At 39.9% G+C, this 26,356-nt stretch overlaps 1 protein-coding gene across 3 annotated transcripts in view; it reads right to left on the reverse strand.

Annotated features, from left to right (window-relative positions):
• SEZ6 (seizure related 6 homolog) overlaps positions 1–26,356 on the reverse strand; it is a 2,840,429-nt gene that overhangs the window by 207,343 nt on the left and 2,606,730 nt on the right. For all 3 annotated transcript variants that reach the window (XM_044054437.1, XM_044054436.1, XM_044054435.1), the window contains exon 11: positions 3,569–3,763. In XM_044054437.1, the coding sequence (XP_043910372.1) occupies positions 3,569–3,763 (195 nt within the window). The remainder of the gene's footprint in view (positions 1–3,568; positions 3,764–26,356) is intronic.

Genomic DNA, 26,356 nt, shown 5'->3' on the forward strand with positions numbered 1-26,356 from the left:
TAATCTTGATGAATGAATGAGAAACCACATGTTCATCCTTGGTTTAGCACCTTTGTCCCTTATGGATAGGGGTAACATGTAAATCTCTGTCCAAATCTGGGTTATTCATACCTAAAATACAAAAGCTTTAAGTTATTTGTAATACAAAGGCTAAAAAAATCTCTTGGGAATGCATGTCCAGGCTTTTGAAGGTCCTCACGGATCAATACCCAGTAAGTACCCAAGAACCTATGAATCTATAAGTGACTTATTTTAATTTTTTGATGCATTTTAAGTAATTTGATTGTGCTTTGCAACACCCCACCTCATTTAAGAAGTGGATACCAGTGTGGAACCTTCACTGCACAGAAATACTAAATCATGCCTTCCCTCACTTAACTTACAACTCTCCAGTGCAAAAAAAAAAGAAGTCATCATGTTAGGTGTTGGCACTCGTTGTGCAAAAAACACTTTTTAAATCTAAATGTGGTGGAGGGGAGTTGGAAATTATGTAACTATTGTTATTACGTTTTCTAGACTATATGATATTCCATCATTTCTCATATATTATGGGTCTGTAGAAAGTTCTGAGCTGAGTGGAATACTGGATTTCTGTTGATTAATGAAAACTGAAAACTTGTTTATAAAAATCTGCAATATGCAAGAATGAATGACAAACTGCCTGACTGGTGTTTGTGGAGGATGCCTTCAAATAAATTTTGGTCCATAGCAAATGCCAGCAGAAAAGAGCAAAATATATTAGGGCGCACTGGCATAGTGGAATAATTCTGATTCTAACAAAGGAAAACCAGCTTCAGTTAATGACCTGAGTACCATGGGGCAGCCTGACATTCAGCAACTAGAGACTAGCTTCCCTAATGGAGATGGGGAATGGGGGAATTCAGCCAATATAAAAGGGAAATATTAGGGAGAACAGTATGAACAAGCAATAATAACGACTGAAAAGAATCATTCCAGTGTTTGAATGCAATTGGTCTGGCAGAGATCTTACTGACAAAATGCTGGTGAAGTTTAATTTATTGAGATGTTGTGATCATTGAATGGCGTGTGAGTGAGGCATACACAGACACACACACACACACACACACACACACACACACACACACACACACACACACACACACACACACGTGTAATTGATGCACTTCTTATTCTAGAAATCATACAAATCCATATAATTTGTTTTTATATCAAAGCTAGTGAGTGAAGGTACCCCTTACTCTAGAAATAATCACACAAACCCATATGATTTGGTATGATACATAATGTAATATCATACAATATGAGGGAAACATTTGATAGATTTATAACCTCAAAACTGACAGAGTAATAACAGCTATATAATTTTTGGCCGAGCTACCAGAAAGATGAGATGGTTGTGGGGTGCACTCCCATACCAGCTACTTGGACTTGTGTTCTAGTACTGACACTGTAGTGTAGCATAAGAGGGGTGCTGCACTTATGAGGTACCATACTTTGAATATAGAATTAAACTAAGGTTCTACCTGCGTGAGTTGGGGGGTAGCTGGGCGTGAAAGTTCCTATGGTCCTTGTCAAAACGAGGAGAAGCACATTATGGCATCTTATTTATGTGCACTTAGACATAATTGCGTTAGAAAAAGAGTAGGGGAATTTGTTAGGTGACACTGGGAAATTATCACCATTCGGAATGAATACCACTTTAGGTCTCCTCTGAAAATAGCCTGTGCTGAGTGGGACTAACCCAATAAAAATAAAATAAATGAGTACAGCCCAGAAAGTTAAGACTTGTAGCCAATTATAACCTAGCATAATGACGAGAGCAAATGGCTCGCACAGGATTCCATTGTACACATCTTCACATATCTGTTTTTTGTGGAATTCAAACCTGTGCCACCTAATCTTCAGAAATGCAAGATAAAACTATAAATAAACTCTAGGGCATGCATGCTAGATTTACCTCTAGTATATATGTGTGTGCAATAGATGGTGTGATAGTATAATATTAGTTTTCAAGCAGAGTTCTAAAACAGATTAGCTACAGATTTTTTCCAACCATATCACTGTCATTTTGCTAAAGTTATATACAGCTTGCCCTTCACCAGGGATGCAAGACTGTTGCTTAAAAGCATGACTTAAGAAAGTGGAGGTTCTAGCTTTTGACTCTCCCTTCTTTGTCCTCCTTGAAAATGCTGTACACTAAGCAAGCTCTCCCGTGTGCAGAATTACAAGTAAGAGTCCCCCTCTTGGGAACAATGTAGCATTTCAGAATCCAAATGACAGCTGTGTCAGAATGATGAGACGTGTGCTTAGTGGCAGCTGTGACCAAACCTGGATGTGTGTTGCAAATTAAGTAATTGTTTTTGGCAAAAAGCCTGCATTCCTTTGTGTAAGGGCAGATGCTGTATCGTGCCTCTGTTATGAGCACTGCTGTTCTAAATCAGTTGGACAATTTTAAATTAATAATGGATTTACTTTCATCCTCTGTAGGGGAACAGAATTTACGTTTAACACTCTGTGTCACTGGGACCACACACAACATTTCCTTCCTGTCTTTGGGAAGTGGGAATGAGTAAGCATAATCAATTTAAAACGTTTGCCTCTGTTTAGTAACATACTGCAGCTTCACCAAATCTGTATTACAATAAAACAAAAGTAAACAAAAATAACTGTGCAAATGAAGAGACATATTCTGGTTTATTTTAATTCTTTGCATGCAAAGGTCAGAGTTCACTCAGATTATTGAACACGTGTTCCTTAGTTCAGTTTCTTGTGGAATTGTGTGTAAAGGAATAGGGAAGTTTCTTCGTTTCTTTCCTTTACTTTACAGATTTACCTTTGTACTTGCCTAGAAGGATCATTGCTTCGATTACAATAGTAGTATAACCCCCCTCTTTGTAGAGCAAAGCTTGGGTAAAATGGAATTCTTGTGCATTTTTTTTATCCTTTGGATTTTGCTTGGATTTATTATTATTCCCTCTACCTCATTTGCTGCACCACTGCAACCCTTTCCAAAATCTGAATGGACACACTGGCAGACGATGGCTACATTTTTTCCTTACTTCTACAATGCAGTATACAGCTGACATCCCAGGAGTAAACTGATAGGTTCAGCTACTATACAATCCCTCCCAGTTTCTGTCTGAGCTCATGTTTTTCGTTGAAGAATTACTATGTATGAAGGAAATTTACATTTTTTGCTCATTACAACTGGACAACCTCACACTAACTCTAGTAGGCGGCTTCTCTGGAGTGAGGACTGTTTTTGTACCACAAACCCACACTAGAGAAGGTCTAGGGTTGCACAGGGCAAGGTACAATCTGTAACTTATTTCTCCCATGATTCAAGCAGTGCACCCCTTTGTAGACCACTGTTAGTCACTTTAGATGTTCGCTGTGCATTCCCAACTCTTATTATCTGTTTTATACACTGCTGACAGCTGGCTGGCACAAGTCATTGTAACTCAGGCGGAAGTCTGGCTTCCTTTATCTTCAGGACCTTCCCTCTTCTTTCAGTGCTAGTCCCATCCCGCTCCCTAACAGATGCATTCATCACACAACAGTAGGAAATTGCTTGGGCTTTTCTTACTTTTTTCACATGTAGGAACATCTGCACTCCAACTTAAGTCCCACTGACACATAAGCAGCTCTGTGCCTACGAGGTCATATCCAGGATAACACTGGTATGTCACAATAGTGCCATGGATCAGGTCTGGATGGGATGTCATCTTCCAACCATTTTGAATCTCTGGTAGTTCTGGACAGGTATCATTCCTTGGAATCTCTGCAGAAAAAAAAAATAAGAAAAGTATGAATCCAGAAGGCTGGTTTGCTAATTTTCTGTAAGTGAATTAGAAATACTCAGACCATTATTCAAATCATGTGTATTTGTATGTGTGAGTTTGGGAAAGTTATAATATACAGTGAATTCATTAGTCAGGGCATGTAAAATGACTGAGATAACCAAGTTATATTACAAATGAAGAATGCAATTTAAAAATAAAGAACATAGCACAATTTATATTACTGTCATATCAAAGCTGCTGTAAAAATACATTTATCAAGTGCTACTTTCATATACCGTTTATGACCTACCAGGAAGCTAGCAAACTACTGGGCTAACAATGTATTTTTGTCAGGGACACAGTACATAAATAGCTTTATTGAAATGACCATCTGTATTAGCAACTTAACTGAGGCAGTCTGGTAGGTTTAGTCACCTTAGACCTGTGTAAAGCCTTTGACACTATAATTCAGCCATCAAATCTGCCATCTTGAGCAAAATAGCCTAACCTCTCAGCCCATAAACAGGTTAATATAGTTCAGATTGTTAGATGGGACAAAGTTTTATCATACTCCAAAATCATCTATGGCATCCACAGGTCTTATCTTTAGGGCTATTACTATTTATATTCTTTGTAAATGAAGTCACACTCCAATGTGGTAAGTCTAAACCATGGGTCTTGAACTCAAATGACCTCGAGGACTACATGAGATTCAGTAAGTGCTCTAGGTTGCACTGCATCTGACTTGTTTTAGTGTGTTTTAGCTGCTTTTCTGTATGTGTATATATATATATATATATATATATATATATATATATATATATATATATATATATATATATATATATATATATATATATATTGGGCACTCTTGTTTGGCATCTACTTCTCTGAAGTACAGGCCAACACTAAGGGACTCTGGCTAACAAAGTTCGCAGATGAAGCTATTATTGAATCCCCAAATGATGTGGATATTCTACAAAAAGGCCTTACAGGAACAGATGCTTGGTGCCAGAGCCATGGGCTTAAGCTTAATGCCAAGAAAAGTATAGTTATCCCCTTAGGGAAAAAACATGTACCCATGAATTACCACATAGGTGGCAGTACACTAAACACTGAAAGTGTGATGAGAGACTTAGGGACACAGGTGGACAGTGGTCTCACCTTCGATAACCACATCGCCATAACAGTCAGGAAATCCTTCTATGTGGCACACCTCATCACTAAGGGCTTTTCATCCAGAAAAAAGAGGTCATTGTCCCACTGTACTCACCCCTCATTAGACCCATTATAGAGTACAACGCCCCATTTGGTATGTACCTCACAAGACATCTGCAACAGCTGGAAAGGCCGCAGAAATACCTCACTAAAAGAATCAGAGGCCTAAAGCAGATGCCCTATGCTGACCGTCTAAAAAAACTCCAGCTATACTCTGTGGCATATCGTCTACTAAGAAGCGATCTCTGCTTAACATACAAGGCCATGTCAAACCCTGAGCTGTTGGACATGCTCCACTTAAAGAAATCCCAATCCCTCAGAGCCACACGCTCCAGGGATCTAAACCTTGTCATCACAATGAACAAAACATGCTTGTGGGATAGGTTCCTGATCCAGAAACTACCAATACTCTGGAATAGACTGCCCATACATGTCAAGCAGAGCACCTCCTTGGCCCTCTTCAAAAGGAACCTTGACGATTGGATGGGAGATGGGAAATTCACCCCGGGGATCATGTCAGTCGCCCTGCTAGACAGGGGTCCAGGAAAGTAAATATTGTGGGAAGAAATATCTGGGGAACTGTTTGGCTAGGCTTGTATATGCCCTAGGGCCGATAGCCTAGTACCAACCTATGAACCTGTGAGTATACTCAGCTAAGAGCCAGCGGGGGTGGGGTGGGGGGTAATTGGTGAATACCTATGAACCTATGAACCTATGAACTTAAGTGGGTTACCTACTTTTGCTTCATTTAATCTGATTTTCCATTACTTCTACCTTATACTCATACTGAAATGACTGGTGAGCAGATGTACCTGTTCCAAACACATTCCCTTTTGCTTTTCAATACCAAAGTAAAAAAGCTTTCAGTTGCACAGTGAATGTAGGACAATAAAATCATGTTTAAAGCATGTTAAATGGATTTGTTCTGATAGTGCCCTGATACAGCGAGACACTATTGGGCAAATGCCTACAAACCTTCCAAGAAGAAACCTTCATAGTATGAATGACGTAAAACCTTCTCATTAGAAAGTTAACAGCACAGCTGTGAGGCAAACATTTACGACTTATACATTTGCTATTGCTTTTCAGTAGCACAATAACAAGCATTTGGTTGAACAATAAATACAGGACAACAAAATTGTTTTTAAAGGATGTTATTGACTAATTTGTTCTATCAAATATCCTTATGTGACACATCAAATCTGCACATGTACACAAAGCTTCCAAGAAACAACAATTTTAAACAAAAAAAGACCATGAGAACTTTTTATTTTTAATGAAAACAAGCCTTCTTACTAGGAAGCTATGTAACTGTACACCTACAAAATAACACTATGAGGCCAACAGTTGCACTTAATACAAAATCCATTCTCTCTTTTTTTTTCAGTACAGTAATAGCAGCATTTTGATTATACAACGAATGCAGGGCAACAAAATTATTTTTAAAGGATGTTACAACTGACTTATTTTGACAAGCTCTTTGACCAATACTCTAAGACACAAACATGCATACATGCATACTTACAGAAGGTTTTCAAGACCCCCTAACCAGGTGAAGCAACTACTAAGCCTTCAAAGTATATTCAACTTACTCCATTTTCCTTACTTTGCTGCTTTAAGGAGTGTGGTGGCAGATAAAATTAACATCTACCGTAAAATAAAGTCTTAACTGCTGTGACCTTATTTTAAGTTGGATTTTAATTTGCCAGTTACCACTGTAGTGTAACAGAACTTTTTTCTTAATTGTCATATATTACAGTTAAAGGCTATACATTTGAAGAGAATGTGCAGCCTTTATACTTAACTACAGTTTATTTTTACACTACAGAAATATTTGTAATTATGTACTCTAGCCAAAACCATCCTTTTTACTTACCATTATCAAACAGTTCAATTTCTACAAAAATGAAACTAGTCCTAATCCTGATAATTATAGTTTTATGTTCTTTCTCTTATGTCGCAGAAAAAAAAACAAAACAAACAAAAAAACCTTAACAACTCCGGGCACCATATCACTCCTCTCTGTACTTGGACAAGACTGGGGAGAAACATAGAAAACTACAAAAACATAAATAACACAAACAATAAATAATTAAGAACATCTCTAAGAAAAAATATTAATACACCATTCCACATTTCTGGAAGTAAATTTATGGCCTTCATCTTTCTGTTTATACAGGTAATGCTATATATATATTTATTTAATGTCACCTTTTGCATCCCCACCTGTCAAACCCAGCCCCTCTCCTATTAGTCTTGGTCCATTTATTCCCTATCAGTGGCAACGTAGTTGCTAATATGGACAACAGACAACCAGAGGAAGGTCCTCCAGGCAGGCATGAAGGCTGTTTTGTGCCACAGTCTTTGAAGGACCATTAGCCTTCTGCAGATCCACCTCTAAATAGACTGTCTACATTAGCAACCCAAGGGACCCAAAGGGGAGGACTGCTATCACCAGCAATCTTTACCCTAAGCCAGCTATCAGTGTTGTCACCCCTCCTGGCTTTCTGGGCAAAGAATGAAGCCCTTGCAACTTGAGCAGCTAGGATGTATTTCTGTCAACACTACCCCCCACCCCCACCTCAATATGCATCCATGTCACCAAGAGGTCCTCCTATGCTTATGCCTACATGTGTTTTCCTACACATACATAGTCAGAGATATCATCAATAGTTTGGAAGCATCAAGCCCACATCCCATTTCCTGGCTGATCTTTGTCACTGGGAAGCCTTCAGTTCCAAACATACCTCTCAACCTCTCAACACAAGAATTCTGGACAAAGCCAGAAATAGTGGAGGGACAAAGGCCCAAAAATAGGGGCAGATTTAAAATATTACTCCTATAAACTTAGGAAGTTGTTAGAATGACAGATTTTGCATTATTATACATTTTCTAAAGGATATGAAGTCCGAAACTCAAATGACGGTCATTGTTTAGTATTATTTATTGACTACAATACTTCATGATTTGCCAGAAAACCACATATTTTTATGAGGAACAAACTAAAAATAAGAGGCAAAAATCTGGACAGTCTATGAAAATCTGGACAGTTGAGAAGTATGCTTGCAAACAAACCTCTCAACCTCTTAGTGTAAGTAATCTGGACAAAGCCTAAAATAATGTGGGGACAAAGGCCCAAAAATAGGGACAGATTTTAAATATTCACGAACCATCAAGATACCAAGTTATAAAGACCACAAAATGCTGGGAACTCCACTTCTTGGAATAAAAAGAGTGTAGTTTATTCAGCGACTACAGAAGTTGATTAGCAGCATCAGTAAAGAAGATCCACAAATTAGTAAACCAACAATCTGAAATAGCAGTTGGTATTATGACAATTACATATAACTGTATCAGCACAGAAATCAATATATCCTCACACTATAACCTCGTAGAGCCTCGGCCAAACAGCCTTTACAGAGTAATGAATTCAACTAAAGCTAACATTTATATACAGTACCAATTATTCAATTACTTAAATAATTCATTAGTATTCCAATCAATAAAAGCAACATTTCACATACTAAACTTGAATAGCAAAAGTTAAAAACAGTAATAAATGAGCATTATTAAAGCTCTTCCAATTGCATTCCCTATTTAAACCAATAGGTTGTAAAGTATTGTATTTAAAATAAAGATAGATTCTTTCCTTATCAAAAGATATTTACCCTGTTTTCACTTGCATAATTAAAGTTAATTTGTTCCAACACTGTAACCCCTCCATGTTCAACATTAGTATGTTCTCCCAGAGGACTACTAACCATTTTATTATTTTTTATATCTCTTATGTGTTCCTTAACATTTTCAGCTAAACTTCTTTTCGTTTCTCCCACATAAAATTTATTGCATTCACATCTGGTAGCATAGATCACACCTACACTTTTACATGTAAAACTGCCTTTCATCTGAAATTTTTTACCATTTATTTCTTCAAAAGTTTTAGTTATATATTGACATATTGAACATTTACCACACGGTTTAGTACCTATATCCAAACTTAGATTTTTTATTACTTCATTTGGTCTCTTATAGATACTATGTTCCAAGAAATTTTTAAGGGTCCTTCCTATTTTATAGGAAAATTTAAGTTGTAAATTCTTCAGTGAAGGAGTGTCTCTCTTTATTATATTCCAGAAGCCACCTAGCATTTTCTGCAATTCACTTGAAAAGATTGTGTATTTCGATACAAAGACTGAAGTTTGTTCCAAATCCCATTCTTTTTCGTTATTAGTCCTCAATTCATTTCTATATCTAATATTATATCTCATTATTTTCTGCCCAAACACTTTATTATAGCTCTCTAGAACCAATTGTTCTGAGTAGCCTCTTTTAATGAACATATCGCTAACTTGAATGGCTTGTTTTTTAGACTCTTCTATATCTGTAAATAGCCTCTTAATTCTTAAAATTTCACCATATGAAAGTGATTGTACTGTATGTACAGGATGACAACTATTAGCATAAAATATATGACTGGGCTTGTCGAATTTTATTTATTTTTTAGAATTTTCTATATATTCGAGTTATAATATTACCTTCACTTCTCCCTTCCAGCGTCAGATCTAAGTAATTCACTCTATTTCCTTCTTGCAAGCCATCACATTTGATCAAAAATCTACTGTTATTCAAATAATCAATAAAATTTGTTACTTTATTTCTACCACCTTTACAAATAAATATCAAATCATCTATATATCTAAAGTAATTTATAACAAACTGATTATAAAATTAACTTCTTTCTTCTGATTTTAAATATTGTTCCTATAAACTAGGTAGAATAACAGGATTTGTGTTTGCATACATTTTCTGAAGGATATTAAGTCTGAAACTCAAATGCATGTCTTGATTTAGTGACTTCAATCCTTAGTAATTTGCCAGAAAACTACAAATTTAACGAGGAACAGACCAAAGATATGACTGAGAAAATCTGGACAGTTGAGAGCTATGCTTGCAAATTGCAGACACTCAACTAGACCTCCAGTGCCTTCCCCTTCCCACCAGCATAGGTGAGCTGGCAACAGTAACTCACTCTCCACCATCTCCCACCTGCCAATCACGTTGCTGTTGAAATCTGGTAATCTGGGTCACAGTCAGGACTTTATCCCTTTATGCCACAAAGCCAAGATAAAGTAAAATTATGTTTTTACCCACTGCTACTGAAGCCTCCAGTTTCAAAATTTGAGCAGCAAATAGTATCCCACTGGAATCTGTAACTTCAGTGAAAACAAATGGAATCACTACACGCAGCCAGTTAAAATTCCACCTATACATAACAAACAAAATTTCACCTATACACAACAAACACGGTCCTTAAACTGAATTAAAAGCTTGGAGAGCTGTATCAAGTCAAGCCCTTCGTAAGTGACCGTTCCTTAGTCTCTGTAGACAGCACTTACTTATGATCAAGCCTCTTCCATGGGCACACTATCACCTTTCCTCAGCACTGCTCATTAAACTGCAGCCTTCATATATCCGAATTGTTAAATCTGTCACCAGCCTTCCAGGCTCATCCCACCATTGCAACCATTTGTGGCAATTATCCTGGCTTAAATTCAGTCACCGATTTACTTCAATGCAGCTGTCAACAGCTCACAATATTTTTCATGTACCCTACCTTACACTCTTTGATCATGTGGCATAAACGTGCTTGTACATTGCTGCAGCTTTGTAAAGTATAAGTAAAAAAGTATGAGGCAGATTTGCATCAGACTGTCTTTGACATGTTTTTTTAAGAAGCAAAATGAATAACAATTACTACAGACAAGTATATAGATGGTTGGGGAGAAAATACCACCTATTGTACTCTGCAGCAAAGAAGTAACTGGCTAGCTGTAGCCAATGGCTTCTGTTGAGCCCACTGTCTAACAAGAAGGCTAGTAACAGGTACTGATTGGACAGAGAACTGTTATTAGCTGTGTGTGACCTGTGTGTAATTTTTTATGCAACCACTTCATCCACCCATCCCACTGCATGACAAATTCATCTACCCATTAGTAGGCATATTTGCATCTGGGGCATTCTAGTACCCCAATAATAATACAAGTAAGGGTGCACCAAACTACCATCTCTAGCATAGGTTCATAGGTTCATAGGTATGTACTAGGCTATCAGCCCTGGGGCCTATATAAGCCTAGCCAAAAAGGATCCCTGGCTTTCGCCACCCAAGAAAATTATTTTCAGGTGCCCCTGTCAAGCAGTGCTGCAGAAGTGATCCCCGGGGAGAATTTTCTATTTCCCATCCAGTCATCAAGATTTTTCTTAAAGAGGGTCAATGAGGAGCTTTGCTTGACATGAATGGGTAGTTTGTTCCAGAGCATGGGAAGTCCCTGGGACAGGAATCTATCCCTCCAGCATGTTCTGTTTATTGTGGTGACAAGGGTTAGGTCCCTGGAGTGTGTGGTTTGGAGAGATTGGGATTTCTTTAAGTGTAGCATGTCCAACAGCTCTGGGTTTGACATAGCTTTGTATGTTAGGTAGAGATCACCTCTGAGTAGGCGATATGCGACAGAGTAGAGCTGGAGTTTATTGAGACGGTCTGCATATGGCATCTGTTTGTGGCTGGTAATCCTCTTAGTGAGGTATTTCAGTGGCCTTTCCAATTGTTGTAGGTGTCTTGTGAGATATATGCCAAACTTGGCATTGTACTCTATAATGGGTCTGATGAGGGATGAGTAGAGATGGACAATGACCTCCTTTTTTCTAAAGGAAAGCCCTTTTGTGATGAGGTGTGCCACTTAGAAGGATTTTCTGACTACTGCGGTGATGTGGTTATCAAAGGAGATACTACTGTTCACCTGTGTCCCGAGGTCTATTATCACACTTTCAGTGTTTAGTGAGCTACTGCCTATGTGGTAGTTCATGGGTAGTGAGTTTTTCCCAAAATGGATGACAGTGCACTTCTTGGCATTGACTTGAGGTCATGACTTTGACACCAAGCATCTGTCTCTGTGAGGCCCTTTTGTAGAATGTCTACATCATTAGGTGATACTATTATGGCTCCCAGTTTTCGGTCATCTGCAAACTTTGTTAGCCAAAGACCTCTTGTGTTGGCCTTCACTTCAGAGAAGTAGATGCCAAACAGGCGAGGACCCAGGACCGAACCCTGTGGTACTCCACTTGTCACTGGTGTGGTCAGTCTTGGAGTCGGCTACTTTTACTGTGTGGGTTCTGTCAGTGAGTCAGTTGGCCACCCATCTTGTGACATAGGGATTTATGCCCAGTTTAGTGAGTTTATCTATAATTCCAGAGTGGGGGATGGTATCAAGAGCTTTGGCGAGGTCAAGATATGCTGTGTGCCCTACCTTGCCCTCGTCTATGGCTCTAGTGACTGGTTCAAAGAAGTCAATCAGGTTTAGTAGACATGATCTGCCTTTTACAAACCCAAACTGAGTGGGGTCCAGGGTTTGGAGGTTACCTATGTCTTTGTTTATAAGCTCCATGATGATATGTTCCGTGGCCTTGCAGACTAGGCTCGTCAGACTAATGGGGCGGTAGTTCCCAGGGTCCATGGTGGCACCCCCTTTGAGGAGTGGGATAGCCGTCGCTGTGCGCCATTCAATAGGCACATAGCCTCAGTGAGGCTATGATTGAACATGGTACTTAGGTGGGGTGCCAGGTCATTCTGTAGTTCATGCAGTATGCAGCCTGGGATGTTGTTTGGTCCCATGGATGCTGTGTTCTTGGCTTGGAGAGTGCAGTCTTTACTTGTTCATCCATGATTACAGGGGCTTTTCACTCTTTCAGTGTTAAGTTGGACCTTTTGTAGGGTGAGAGGGGGGTAAAGTTAGCACTGAACCTATATGCCAGAATGTTGGCAATATCAGTTGGTTCTGTATATTTAGTGCCATTGTGCTGTAGCTCAGAGCAGATCTGAGTGTTGCCATTGCGATTCTTGACATAGCTATAGAATGCTTTGTGGTTGTCTTTAGAATCAGTGGCAATTTTATTTTCATAACTGGCTTTGGAGGATTTCATGAGGGATCTCAGCTTCTTGCTGAGGCTGACCAGGGAGTTCTTCCAAGCTTGAGATTTCACTCAATGTTATGTTGTAGAGTTTGTTTATGGCAGGGGACTACCAGATTGGCTTCCTTTTTTTGGAGGATAGCATCTTGGTTCTGTTGGGGATGGCATGATCCATACACTCGTGTATGTGCTTATACAGTGCATTTGTGTAAGATTCAGCAGTCGTACCTCTATTTTCTGTCTGCATGGGTGTCGTGAAGTTTGCCACTTCTGTCTTAAGAAGCATGAAGTTGGCTTCGGAGTAGTTTTTGATAGTGGTTTCCTTAATGGGGGTGGGGGTGGGATATGGATGCCTAGGGTGATTAGCTTGTGGTCAGATCTGACCAGCGAGGAGTTGACTTCTGGCGTGGAACACTGGTTACCCATATTGGTAATGACCAGGTCCAAGATATTGCTGCCCCTGGTGGGATTGTGGACAAGCTGGTCCAAGGTGTTGGAATTTATGAATTCCAGAAAACGTTGAGCGAATGAGTTGGTACATGATAGTTTTCTCAGCTGATGATGGGGTAGTTGAAATTGCCCATTATTAAGGTATTGGGTTGCACCTTAATATTTTCCAGTATCTTAAGAAATGCAGAGTGGGAATCTTGGGGCATGTGGGGGATCTGTAACAAGCTACAACCTGGATTGCAGTCTTGCTCAGTGTTAGGTGCACTTGGATAATTTTGGATGCATTATGTTGTGCATCTAGCCTGGAGGTATGGATATCCTTAATGAACATGGACACGCCTCCGCCTTTAGTGTTTCGGTCCAGGTTAGGTGGCCAAAAGGTGTGGTATGAGTTATAGCCTGGTAATGCAAGGGTGCTTTCTGGAGCCTTGAACCAGGTCATTGTACAGATGTTGATGTTCTCCATTTTAAGGAGTGCCTTGAGCGAGTGCATTTTGAGGTTTAGACTTCTAGCATTGAGTAGCATTACCCTCAGAGTTTGCTTGCTTGTACCAGTTATGGAGGTGAATTTAGCATTTGAACCTTGCCTAAAAAAGGCACTATAGGGGTGGCAAGAGCCTTAGCCAGTATCTGGAAACCCAGAGGTGACAGGTGCAGGCCATCTCTGGCAAAGCATTGTGGTCTGGCGACTATGTCATCCCAGGCAGACAGATACGGGATCCCCTTAGAATGACAACCGAAGCTTAGCCAATTGTTGAAGTCAATCATTTTGTCCTTGTGCTGTGGTATCATTCTGGGTGATGTCAGGATGCTACTCAGGGCTAGGGTCATACCTACCTGGGCTACAAGATCTGAGAGCTCCTCCATGTCTCTTTTCATGTAGTCCAGGGAGGTACATCTCAGGTCATTCACACCAACATGGACAATGACAGAGTTGTATTTGTACTTGTTGTGGAGTGACCTGAGTGTGTGCGTTATGTGGTGGATCCTGGAACCTGACAGGCAGCTGACAGTAACTTTCTCCTTGTTTAGCCTGGTGAGTGGGACATCAGTGTGCCTGACTATATAGTCACCTATGACTAGTGTGTTGGGTACATTGTTTTGTCTTATGGGCTGAGATTGAGTGACAGACTGATTTTATGGGCTGTGTGTCATTTGGGTAGTGTTGCAGGGTGGTCGTTGTCTGCATTTCAGCGTGGGAGGTCTCTGTTGCTTGGGCTGATTTTTATTGAGAGCCTCCGTTAATGTGGGTGTGTGCTTTGTGTTTCTATGTGTGGGTTTTGGTAGTGTAGTTTTTGAAGGACTATGTGCTGAGTGTGGTGTGGTGCACGTGTTAACCTTCTCTTCTTGACTGTCTAGTCCAGTCTTGGCTGGAGAGAGCTTGGCTTCCAGTTTGGCTATACAAGTGCATCTCTCACAGGTTGTAGTGTTGGGTGGTAGGAGGAGAGGGTTGTTAGTGTACATGAGGCAAATGCTACATTGCCCCAAGATGCCCAGATTCATCAGGTGGACAGAAGAAAACACCGGAAGTTGACCCATGGACATGCCTGGATAGGTGCTTATTAATTTAAGTACTAAGAACTGTTTTCCTCTTGACAAGTGAGGAAAGTCAAGTGCTGTAGTAATTTCTAGTTTATTTAGTGCTTACAACGAGTTCTGAGCAAGTGCTGAGCACAAGGCAACAGTTTTGAGTACTGAAACTAAAAAACTGGCTAGTTCTAGCTAAAACTAACTAGTTTTAGCACCAATCCCAAGAAGAGAAGCAGGCCACAGTCTGTTTGGTGATAAACAGTTTTGTCCCAGATGATGCAAGGGTCTGCAGGCTTGTAGCCTTTTTCTGGTAGATGCCTCGAATAGCAACCAGACCAATCAGGTATGTTAAGCACAGACACTCACTCTCCAACCAGAAAGAGTCAGGAATCAATGCACTCTGCTCCTACTCTCACCAGGATCAGAATATAAGCACAGATTCTAAGCTGTCACCTATAAAGCAGTTATTAAGCTTTCTGGTGATCAGCAGTCTCCAGGAAATAATGTAACTGCAGTCCTTCTCTCACCAGGAGACAACAGAAGCACTAATCCCAAGATGACTACTGAGAGGCAGAATGTGGGCTTTACAATAACTGGTGGTCTTGCAATAGATGCTTAAAGGTAAGATGAAAAAAATCCTGGACAAGTTCCTGGCTTCATTTGGTTTGTGAGGTTAGGAAATGCATAAAATTCCCATCAACATTAGCAGACTGCCTTGTAGCTGTGGACATGTTCTAAGAGGCAGAGCACGTACCACGCATATTCAGGCCACTGAATACACCAACATGATTATAAATGTCCCATCTAGGGACAGTGGCTTGTGCTACATAAACCGAAAGAGGTTCCATTCAATAAGTTGTCAGGCCACATACTTAGTAGATGGTAAAATCCTTCAGATGACATCATCATTCCCCCACACTGTGCATGACTAAATATGCATGCCTTCGGACAAAGACCTCATACAGATATCAAAACCTAATAACTCTGCAGGCTGTTCACTCTACTTCCATCAGGTGTCAAAAACCTGCAACTCCATTCCCCTATCAGTAAGGCATGACTGCTTGCTAACATCATTCGACTGCTCACTAAAGTCGTACAGCCAAAGTATCATTTACTCAACTCCTGGCTCTGCAAATGTGCTTCACCAGATTAGAACATCATTCCTCTTCAACCTCATCACTGCTCAATTCCCTCCATAGGTTCATAGGTGATTACTAGGCTAATGGCCCATAATACCCAGGATGTGACAATATTATATCTTAATTCTCCAGATATGGGATGGTGTAGCATCGGGGTAGTGGATCTTTGGGTGTTGGGGCTCTGAGTCATTTTATAGACTGCCTCTGCCTATAAAGGACATGGGCAGTACCCTGGGACTGAATTTATGGTTCCCCATCCATCTATCCCAATTCGTTTTGAAGCAATTGAGGGATAGGCTTTGTTTTACAAAGATTGGAAGTTTATTCCATAGACAAGGTAGCCTTTGGTATACCAATCTATCTCTCCAGCAAGTTCTGTTGGAGTCACAAATAAGGTTCAGGTCCATGGAATGCATAACTCTGGTATAATTTTTCTTGTGAATATGTAACATTTTCATCAGGGCTGGATCAAAGAATGCCTTGTAGGTCAGGCATAAGCTCCTTTTCAATAAATGATATGAGATGAAGTAAAGGGATGAGGCCTTTACTCAGTATAAATAAGACGTGTCTTATGCTTTGTATTTTTTTAGGGAGGAACCTCTGGGACTGCTCCAGTTGGTATAAGTGCCTGGTTAGGTATATGCAGAAGGGATTACTGTACTTAATTATGGGCCTTGTGAGGGCTGAGTACAATGGCACTATGACTTCCTCTAACCCTGATGCCATGCCTTTACTTATACGTTGAGGCACACAGAAGGATTTCCTGACTACAGAAGCTACCTGATGGTCAAAGTTTAGGTTACTATCTGTGCCCCTAGGCCCTTTACCGCTGCATCTACATTTAGGGGTGTGCTATCAATATTATAATTTGCAGGGATATCTGATTTACTGAAGGGTATGATTACGCATTTTTTAGCATTTTGTCTCAGATCATGGCTTTGGCATATATAGGTCTGTTTGTAGGATGTCAGCATTGTCTGGGGAGTCAATGATTTCTCCCAGCTTATAGTCATTGGCAAACTTGGTGAGACAAAGCCCTCAGGGAAGTATATACCAGACAGGTGGGGGTCCCAACAGTGAGTCCTTTGGGACTCTGTTAGTAACAGGTTTCTTATTGGAAGTGGATTTGCCTGTCTCAACAACATGTGCCCTGTCAGTGAGCCAGTTTGCTGCCTACTTGACAATGTAAGGAAAAAACTATCTTATACTTGTTGAAGGTTTACCAATGGAAAAGTGAAGCAAACGAAGAAAAAGACCACTTCAGATCTGAAGAAGGCTAAATAGCCAAAAGCGCTTGTCTTTTTTTCACTATGGAATTTTAATGCTGTTTTTACTTTTTTCATTAAATTTGCTTGTTGTTTGACACAGGACTCTATTGTGGTGGATTTTTGCTGTGGTGGAATACCAGAGGTCTTTTTCTTAGTTTACTTGACAATGTAGGGCTTTATGCCTAATGCAGTAAGTTTATCTATGATCCCAAGTGGGGGATTGTGTTGAAAGCTTTAGCCAAGTCTAGATAAGTGCTGTATACTATTTTTCACTCATCCATGGCCCTGGTGACTTTCTCAAAGAAGTCCACTAGACTGAACAGGCAAGATCTCCCTTTGAAAAAGTCAAATTAGGTCTGGTCCAGTGTTTGGAGATTTCCTATGTCATTATAGATAAGTCCATGATAATTCTCTCCATGGCTTTGCTTATGGGTCTGTAGTTCCCTGGGTCAGTTGATGGGCCTCCCTTGTGCAAAGGAATGACTGTTGCAGTCCTCCATTCCTGTGGGACAAAGCCCATTTGGAGGCTGTCGTTAAAGAGAGTTTCTAGTAGTCCTGATAGATCCTCTTTAAGCTATTTAAGAAGCATCCTGGAATGTTGTTGGGACCCACAGAGGCTGTGTTTTGGCTTTAGCAAGTGCAGAAAGGATCTCTTCTCTCATAATGACAGGCAGGGGGATGGTTGCGGGTATTTCTTTGGGTATGGTAGGAGGTGTGGGGGGGGGGGTTGAACTGAACTTGTCGGACAGAAGGATTGCTATAGTTTAAGGCTGGGTGTAAGTGTTGCTGTTCATGATTAATAATCCAGGCAGATTGCTGAATATTTCCCCTGAGGTTATGAACATAATTAAAAAAAGCCTTATGATTATCTGTCACTTGAGAGACCATCTTTGCCTTCCTTGTAATTTGCTTTGGCAGATTTAACCAGCTCTCTAATTTGTTTGCTTACCCTGGAGATTATCTTTTTGCACTGTTTTTTCAGTTCCTTCTTAGCTTGAAAGAGGATTTTTTCCTTTTGTTGAACAGCCTATTTACTCTAGGGGTCTGCCATGGTGTTTATTTTTGCCAGTAATCATAGATTTGACTCAGAAAGGTACTGCCTCCTCTATGCAGCTAGAGTGTGGTTGTAGAGTGCTTTTGTGTACAGCACAGAGTAGACAGTGTCATTTGGATTTGGAGGGGCTTGGAAGTTTAATAAGCTGTCATTTAGTTTGAGGTAATTGGCCTTAGCAAAGTTCTTAACAGGTCTGGAGTTTGATGGGGGCTCTAGGTTAGTTATAATACCAAAGGAGATCATTTTCTAGTCAGATCTTACCAAGGAGAAGTTAATGCACAAGAGGGAGCTGCATTCTCCCCCCCCACGTTCATGAGTACCAGGTCTAGGATCATTGTACCGCTAGTTGAGAAGCTAACTAGTTGCTCCAGGGTGTTCACTTTGACAAAACCTCTAAGTAAGTGAATTATGGGTCATATAAATCTCCCAGTTTATGGATGGATACTTAAGTCACCCATATGTATGGTGTTAGGATTAATGTTAAGAGATTCCAGTAGGTTTAGGTAGGAAGTGTGGTTTTCCAGATTCATGTTAGGGGATCTGTAACTAGCAAGGATATGTTAGAGGGTTGTTAAATGGGCATGGAGGAACTCAAGCGACTCATGTTATTGGACCAGTCTATGTGTTCCTTATGAACACTGAGACACCTCCTCCCTTTGCTTTATTCTGAGCTGAGGGGAATTGAAATGTATGAAAGGCATTGTAGCCTTTTATAGCTAGGGTGCTGTCCATGGTTCTGAAACATGTTTCTGTGATTGCAGATGTCTGCATTCTCTTGGGTGAGGAGTTCTTCCAGGGAGTGCAGTATTAATTTAAATTCCTAGCTTTGAGCAGCAGTACCTTTAGGTGGTCATGAGTGAATTTTGTTATGTTTGAGGGTTTAACAACTTGGCATGGCCTAAATAGTGTACTGTGGGGACAGATAAAGTTTTTACCAGTATCTGGAAGCCAAGTGGTGACAAGTGCAAACCATCTCTGGCAAAAGCATCCGTATCCTCCTTCTACCTGTTCTGTAACTCACTGTACCTCCCCTTTGCTATATCTTTCACCCTCATCTCCTCTTGTCTTCCACTTTTCAAGTCTAGCTGTCTCACCACTATACCACTTGTGAGACATATCACTTTCTGTTGAAAATAGCAACAATATGGCTGTATACTTTATCAATTTTCAAATGCAGTTCTCCCTCTTTTGAAAAATGTTGTAAAGACTACTGTATATTACTGCTTTTCAAATGTTAGCATCACTCTGTCTCTTTCTCTTGTTTGTACATTGGAGCCTTTCTACTTGGGTCACCACTAAAAATGGGTCCTGTGCCCAGTTGGACTTTCCCAGTAAACAAAAGCAGTAAGTAAAATAAAATAAAATAAACACAAATAAATAAACAAACAAAAAAACATGGTGGAAGTATCCTGGAACACAGACACCTAACGATGGATATCCTAGAAGGACATGTGGTAGATAAATACATGCTGAAGTAGATATAATAGCAGCTGTTCACCAAAAAAGTATCTCACTGCATGTCTAACAGTAAAATGCACTTATGTTTTTAGATATCAGTGGGTAACACCTGCACCTGAATTGGGGTTCTCAGATACCATCCTCAATTAACTGCACAGGAAGCCTGATATTAAGCACACAACCTGAAGAAAGTGGTTGAGTGAGAATATAGATTACTGAAGTCCTGATTCACATCTGGGTGTGTTCTATATTACGCATCTGAGAAAACATCTCCACTGAACACTTTACCTGAAGACAACAAATAGCTGAAGGTGGAAGAACTGCCACATTGAGAGTGGTTGTTCCTCCACTGTCCATATTGCTGTCTATTGGCAGCAGGTATAACCAATTATCCCCAGACAAAATCTTACTCAGAATTGATATCTTTAGCTCAGTGTAACAGAGGGATAAAGCCCTGACTGTAACCATATGACCCAAAATCAATTAATGACCCAGGAAGATGGAACGGCAGGTTGGAGTGGGTGGCAGATGTGCAGCTTAAGTTGGTGCACCCTCTACAGGGAGGATTGTGGTGGCTCCTTTACCTGCATTGATCTGTTGCAACAAGGGAGTGGTGTGGGCCAGTTTTCCTGAGAACAGGCTGTAGAGGAGGGACATGGGCGTGTCCGCCCAACCCAATGATGGTAGCCCTCATGAAGACGTGTTAAAGAGAGAAGAAACTTCTGTATGGTGGCATAGATGGTCCTCCTGTGGTGATGTAGAAGCTCTCGCCATCACCAGGGTATAGGGTTAAGTTGCATAACAAACAATGACAGAATGATACTTCTGTGATTGGCTCTTGTCTTAGAGTGAGTGAATGGGCCAAGAACATTTCTTGTCCTGTAGAGAACAAATGGGTCAGTAGATGGTCAGTGGGCAGAGGCATGCCAAAAAAAAAAAAAATCATCCCACCTTACTACTGTAACTAAGTTAGTTATACACTATGAGTCCTCAACCATCACTATTTTGCACTGATATTAGTTCTCTATACTTTATTGATTCTGTTAGCTGTTACCTGTGCAATTAATAGTCCTAAGAAAACACCAGCTGCCAACATGGTGTCCCATCCTGTTTTAGCTTCATCCTTAACCAACATAGCAACTGTTTGTTTACTGACATCAAACTTCTAATACATGCTAGTTCCACCTGCTAGATGCACCTATTTATCTAAATTGGATGCTAGTCTCTGCATCCCACACACTATTAGTAAACAGTACAACAACAACATTACATTGTAACAGCACCAAAACATTACTCTTACATATGCTGAGATAATAAAGAAATCCTTGCTTAAGCCTCCTAGGCTTCCTAGACATCCTACTCTCTTATTTCAGCCATTTAGCACAAATAGTAATATCACATCCATGTCTGCATCCACATCTGCTCCTACTGGCAGTCACTTGTACTGCAAACCTGTACCCTTGAGGGATGGAGTGTGTCTTTTCACCCCTTGGTTTTCTCATATTGTCTAAAACTTTTGATATTTCAATAGTGCCTTTTTTAGGCAGTAGTCATCTGATGGACAGCCCAACATATTGAACTGAAATTTGGATAAAATCAGTGTAACGCTGCTGAAGGCCAGAAGTCTAAACAACAAAATATCTGGACTTGAGGACTTTCTTAACCTCAGCAATATCAGCATTTGTGCAACTACAGGAACCAGGATCTGTTGTGGAGATGTAAAATACTTGCATCCCAGGATACACTGCCTATCATGCATTCAAATCCACCACCAGTTGCAGGAGTACCTGTATTTATTTGCACCCCAATTGTCTCTCACTGGATTTTGCATGAAATTTGGAAATTAAGTTCTAGTTACACTCAATAAAATTAACGAACACATTATAGATCGGCATTCCTGACTCCTTCAGAGCATGAAGAATATGCTATCTAGTTACAACACTTAACAATCAAACCGAATACCTTTCTTATGAGTGACTTGCTAACTATCTGTACATAAGCTGGCAAACATACATTTTTTAACAACAAATATGGTCAGAGATTATTGGACTTTGGAAATGCTGATATACTCGATCAAATTGTTCTCCTACTCCCCAGAGTTGTTAATCTTCTTAATCTTATCTTCAAAAAAAAATGTTTCCTAATTGCCCCATCCTGTTTGTTACCTCCCTCCATAATCCAGTCTGACCATTTTGCTCTGATCAGTCTATGGGATGTTTGCTTTGGGACCCCCTAATAACTTTTCTACATTCAGGAATTGTGCCAAAACCAGCTGTATATTATATGCTGATGTTATTGATAATCCCAAATGAGTTGTCTCCAAAGCAAACCTTGTAACCCAGACTGTTGTCTATTCTCCAAATTTTACTTTCTTTCTTTCTTTCCTGGATATAAGCATTGAGGCACCCATACCAGTCAGAATAAGCATAATGGCTAGGTTAAAGCTAAATCCATTTGGCAGAACTACCACATCAGCAAACTATAATAATAAAAAAGCTCCTGACCATTACTAAATGATGTCCACTTCATCATTATAAAAGGGATTTAAAACTGATAAGTAGGTCTCCCAAACTTTCTATTAGGAAATGTAAGGCCAATTATGAACTTAGGATTGCAACTAATTCAAACAATAACTGTAAAGCCATCTTCACCTCTATTTGGAAGCATAGAAGTAACCAACACCAACAATTTTGGACCAAACTTACATTCAATGATACATCCTTCTTTTGACCCCAAGAACATTACTAGTATTCTTGTAGACAAATTCTTTTTCAGCTTCACTCCATCCACCCTCTCCTGTACCCCCTCATTTCTCCCTCACTCCTCAACTCCTGAGATTAATTTGGACCAAGTCCTTTTGGCACTTTCCAAAATTAAGAAAACTACTTCCATGGGTCCTGACAATATCCCTGGATGCCTGCTGAGAGATGGAAAGTTCTACCTAGCAAAATTCCTTGACCAGCACTTCAGCCTCAATTTCTCTATTAGATATACCCGCAAAGTGTAGAGAATGTGCACTTGTACAAAGCTGGATCCTCTTTTGACTCTGAGAATCACAGACCTCTTAGTCTCACTAGTATTATTTGTAAGGCTATGGAATGTATTATAGCTAAACTAATCAACAATAATATAGGTGACCTTATACCCTTAGATATGCACAGTCTGGTTTTGTAAAAGGCAGATCATGCCTGTTCAACACGGTGAGTTCTTTGAAAGCATTACTGATGCCATTGATAATGGACATATAGTCAATATAATATTTCCCATACTGGGATTAGTGGCAAACTCGCCAACTCAACATCAACCCATTCATAGTTCACTGCATAGGTAATTGGCTGTCTGACAGAGCCCATACCATTAAGGTCTGGGGTATTTACTCTAGAAAGAAAAATGTCGCCAGTGATGTCTCACAGGGATATTTCCTGGATTCCCTATATTTTCAAACATATTTTTGTGAAATAAAAGCTGATATTGAGGTACTATGGCTAACCAATTTTGCTGAAGATCACATTATCAACTCCCATTCTAATACTCAAGTTCTCCAGCAAGCACTGGACCAAACAAATGATTGGTGTATTAATCATAGGTCTACCCTCAACACCAAGGAATGCAGCACAATTTCCTTTAGTAAATCAAACATCACAAATACATACCATATAAATAACATTCCACTTAAACCTGTCACACTAATCAGGGACTTGGATACATATGTTGATAACAGACTTTCCTCTGACCACCCACGTCTCTGTGGTGGTTAGAAAATCATTCTACCTTGCACAGCTTTATCTTTTGTGTTACCTCCTCAAGGTCCAGATTAGTTATAATCCCAATTCATTCATTCCTTATTAGGTCCATCATTGAATATAATACACCCTTCAACATGTTCCTCACTAGGCACCTAAACCAGCTTTAATGACCTCAAGATTTCCTCATTAAAAATAATCTAAGGTCTCAGAACCCTTAGTTACTTGGATAAGCTGAAAGCCCTGTCCATCTGCTCAGTGTCATACAGACTCCTGAGAGGTGATCTCTGCATAGCCTTATGTGCTATGAATGACCCAGTACTGTTTGAACTCTTTAACCTAAATAAACCAAGTTGTTGTTGTTGTTGTTGTGTCTTTCGGCTTTTCCCGGTTAGGGGTCGCCACAGAGGAACTCCGGTCCGCTAATGATTAGTAGTTGATTTTTACGTGCCGAGTTACCAGCCCTGACGCACGACCTTCAACGAAGATACGCCCATTCACGCATGTCTCCACGCAGAAGACGCTCTAGCTGAGAATCTAACTAAACTAAGTGATAAAGCTAAAACCCACTGTAGAGATCTAAAACTGTAATACCACAACAAAACACCAGATGGCATGACAGATAACTCGCCCAACATATTTCCTCTTTCTGGAAAAGGCTACCCTTACCTATTTTATTTATTTATTTAAACTTTTTGTCACCTCGCAGCAAGATGTTTTCCCGTTCGATTCTCGGCAGGAGCGCCATCTCTCTGCAGTCTGCATGTCCTCCCCGTGGTCGAGTGACATCTAAAGACATGCAGGTAGGTGCATGCGTGAATTGGTGTGCCTTCTTTGAAGGTTGGGCATCGGGCTGGCAACCCGGCACTGTAAAAATCCAATGTCAATCATTAGTTGTCCAGAGTTCCATTGTGGCAACCCCTAACCGGGAGAATCCGAAAGAAAGAAGATTTAAACTTGTTTACCGGGGTAGAACACTGATCAAATGACCAATTACATGCTCAGCCTGGGTTAGATCATAATGTAACAAAACACTGTACAGTGTACAAACATCCTGTGGCCTACATTTATGAGTATACAATCTGATAAACAATATGTACATAAAAAGATCTAAAAAACAAATCAATTTATAGTTGCATAACTGGAATAGAAAAGGGAGACTAGAGTTAAAGAAGAAGGAGAAGTGTTGACAGTAGTATCTAGGTTAGGAAACAACAGAAACATGTACGATGAAAGAGGGGACTAGATTATGTGTAGTGGTTTTACAGCACTAGTGGTGTAGTAAGCTGCATCACAATTTAGGATGACTAAGTTAGTCAGGTAATTAATTTTAATGCATATTGTTGAAAAATGATCCTGTCATCTATTTTACTCGCCTGTAAAACAGAATAAAATTAATGCATGTTGCACTAATAACTGAGCATCTAATTCTTTGAGACAATATTTCAAAACATTTTTGTTGCTATATTAATTCTTCATGTTTGCTTTTCAGAGAAGTATAAATAGTCTCACTTATATACTGCTTCTTCCTATGTGCATACTATGTCAGTACATTGCAAAACATCTCTGTATAAGTGCGTATCAACTCTTTACCAGCCTTCTTCTTTAAAATGATGACCACATATTCAGTGCAGAAATCACTTCTTTATGAAGCCATCTCTGCCTAACATAGCTTTAAAACAGAGAGCCTTTTAACTTTTTCAGTTCATCCAAAGATATTATCTATTCTAATGCACTGTTGCTTCAGGGAGCAGATTGTAATCATACCTTCCACTAGGATTCTTTACCATATAATTAGCGTAGGTGATGCCTACATCTACCCAAATCACTCTTCACTGTCATGAACATACTTTTCACATCACCAGACAATACCCTGTGGTTCTAAATCAATGAAAATTATTAGTCCAAGAAAATTATTAATCTTAGTACTGAATGCATTACTCCACCTGGCAGTCCTTCTGTCAGTTTTAGTTGTTTTTTTAATTTCCTCATATAATGTGCCATTAGAATGTAATGATCTAAATATGGAGCACTTAATAACATTTTTGCTTACTTTATGCTTTTTTCTGTGTCATTCCCTAACACGTTCTTAAGATCTGAAACTTGTTAACCACTCTGGTGGCATAGAAGGATAAAACGTTTACTATGGCCCAGGCAACCCAGGCTCAGTTAGTGGCTTGGGTGACTGAGGGAGTGGCCGGTGACTGAAGGAGTGGCCATGAGGAATGGGTGTTTCCATTATGGGAGGAGACAAGGGTTATGTGGTTATCTCCTGTGCTGATCCCTGGTAGAGACTGGGGACATTGTGTTTGCTTGTAAATTTTTTATGGGGGACATGTGGAGAAAGCCTACTTAATGATGGACAATGTTGGTCTCCCACCAGTATTAAGTGATTCAGCAGAGTATCTTCATGGTATCCTTGGTCATAAGCTCAGTAAGAACCCATGAACCTATTGACTGCAATGTCCCAGTTACCATGGCAAAGGATAAAAGTGTCTGCCACTGCAACTGGTCACTGGACTTCTCTGTCATAGTAACTGGTAATAGGAGTCGTACCACACATTAGACATAATGGTTCCTGAGGTTATTACTGTCCTCCTTCCCATCTGTCATAACTACTAATATCAGTGCTTAGGCCTGTAATGGGCCCTGTGCCCCAAACAGTGACTGTGCATTGTGATTACCTTCAACAGGTTCATCTTCACCACAGCTACTGGAGCTGGAGTCTGGCTGTGAACTTGATTCCCATTTGCCAGTAGTGCTTGCCTAG

This window comes from Protopterus annectens, chromosome 13.part0 (assembly GCF_019279795.1).
Source record: "Protopterus annectens isolate FY-2018-M chromosome 13.part0, PAN1.0, whole genome shotgun sequence".
Lineage (NCBI taxonomy): Eukaryota > Metazoa > Chordata > Ceratodontiformes > Protopteridae > Protopterus > Protopterus annectens.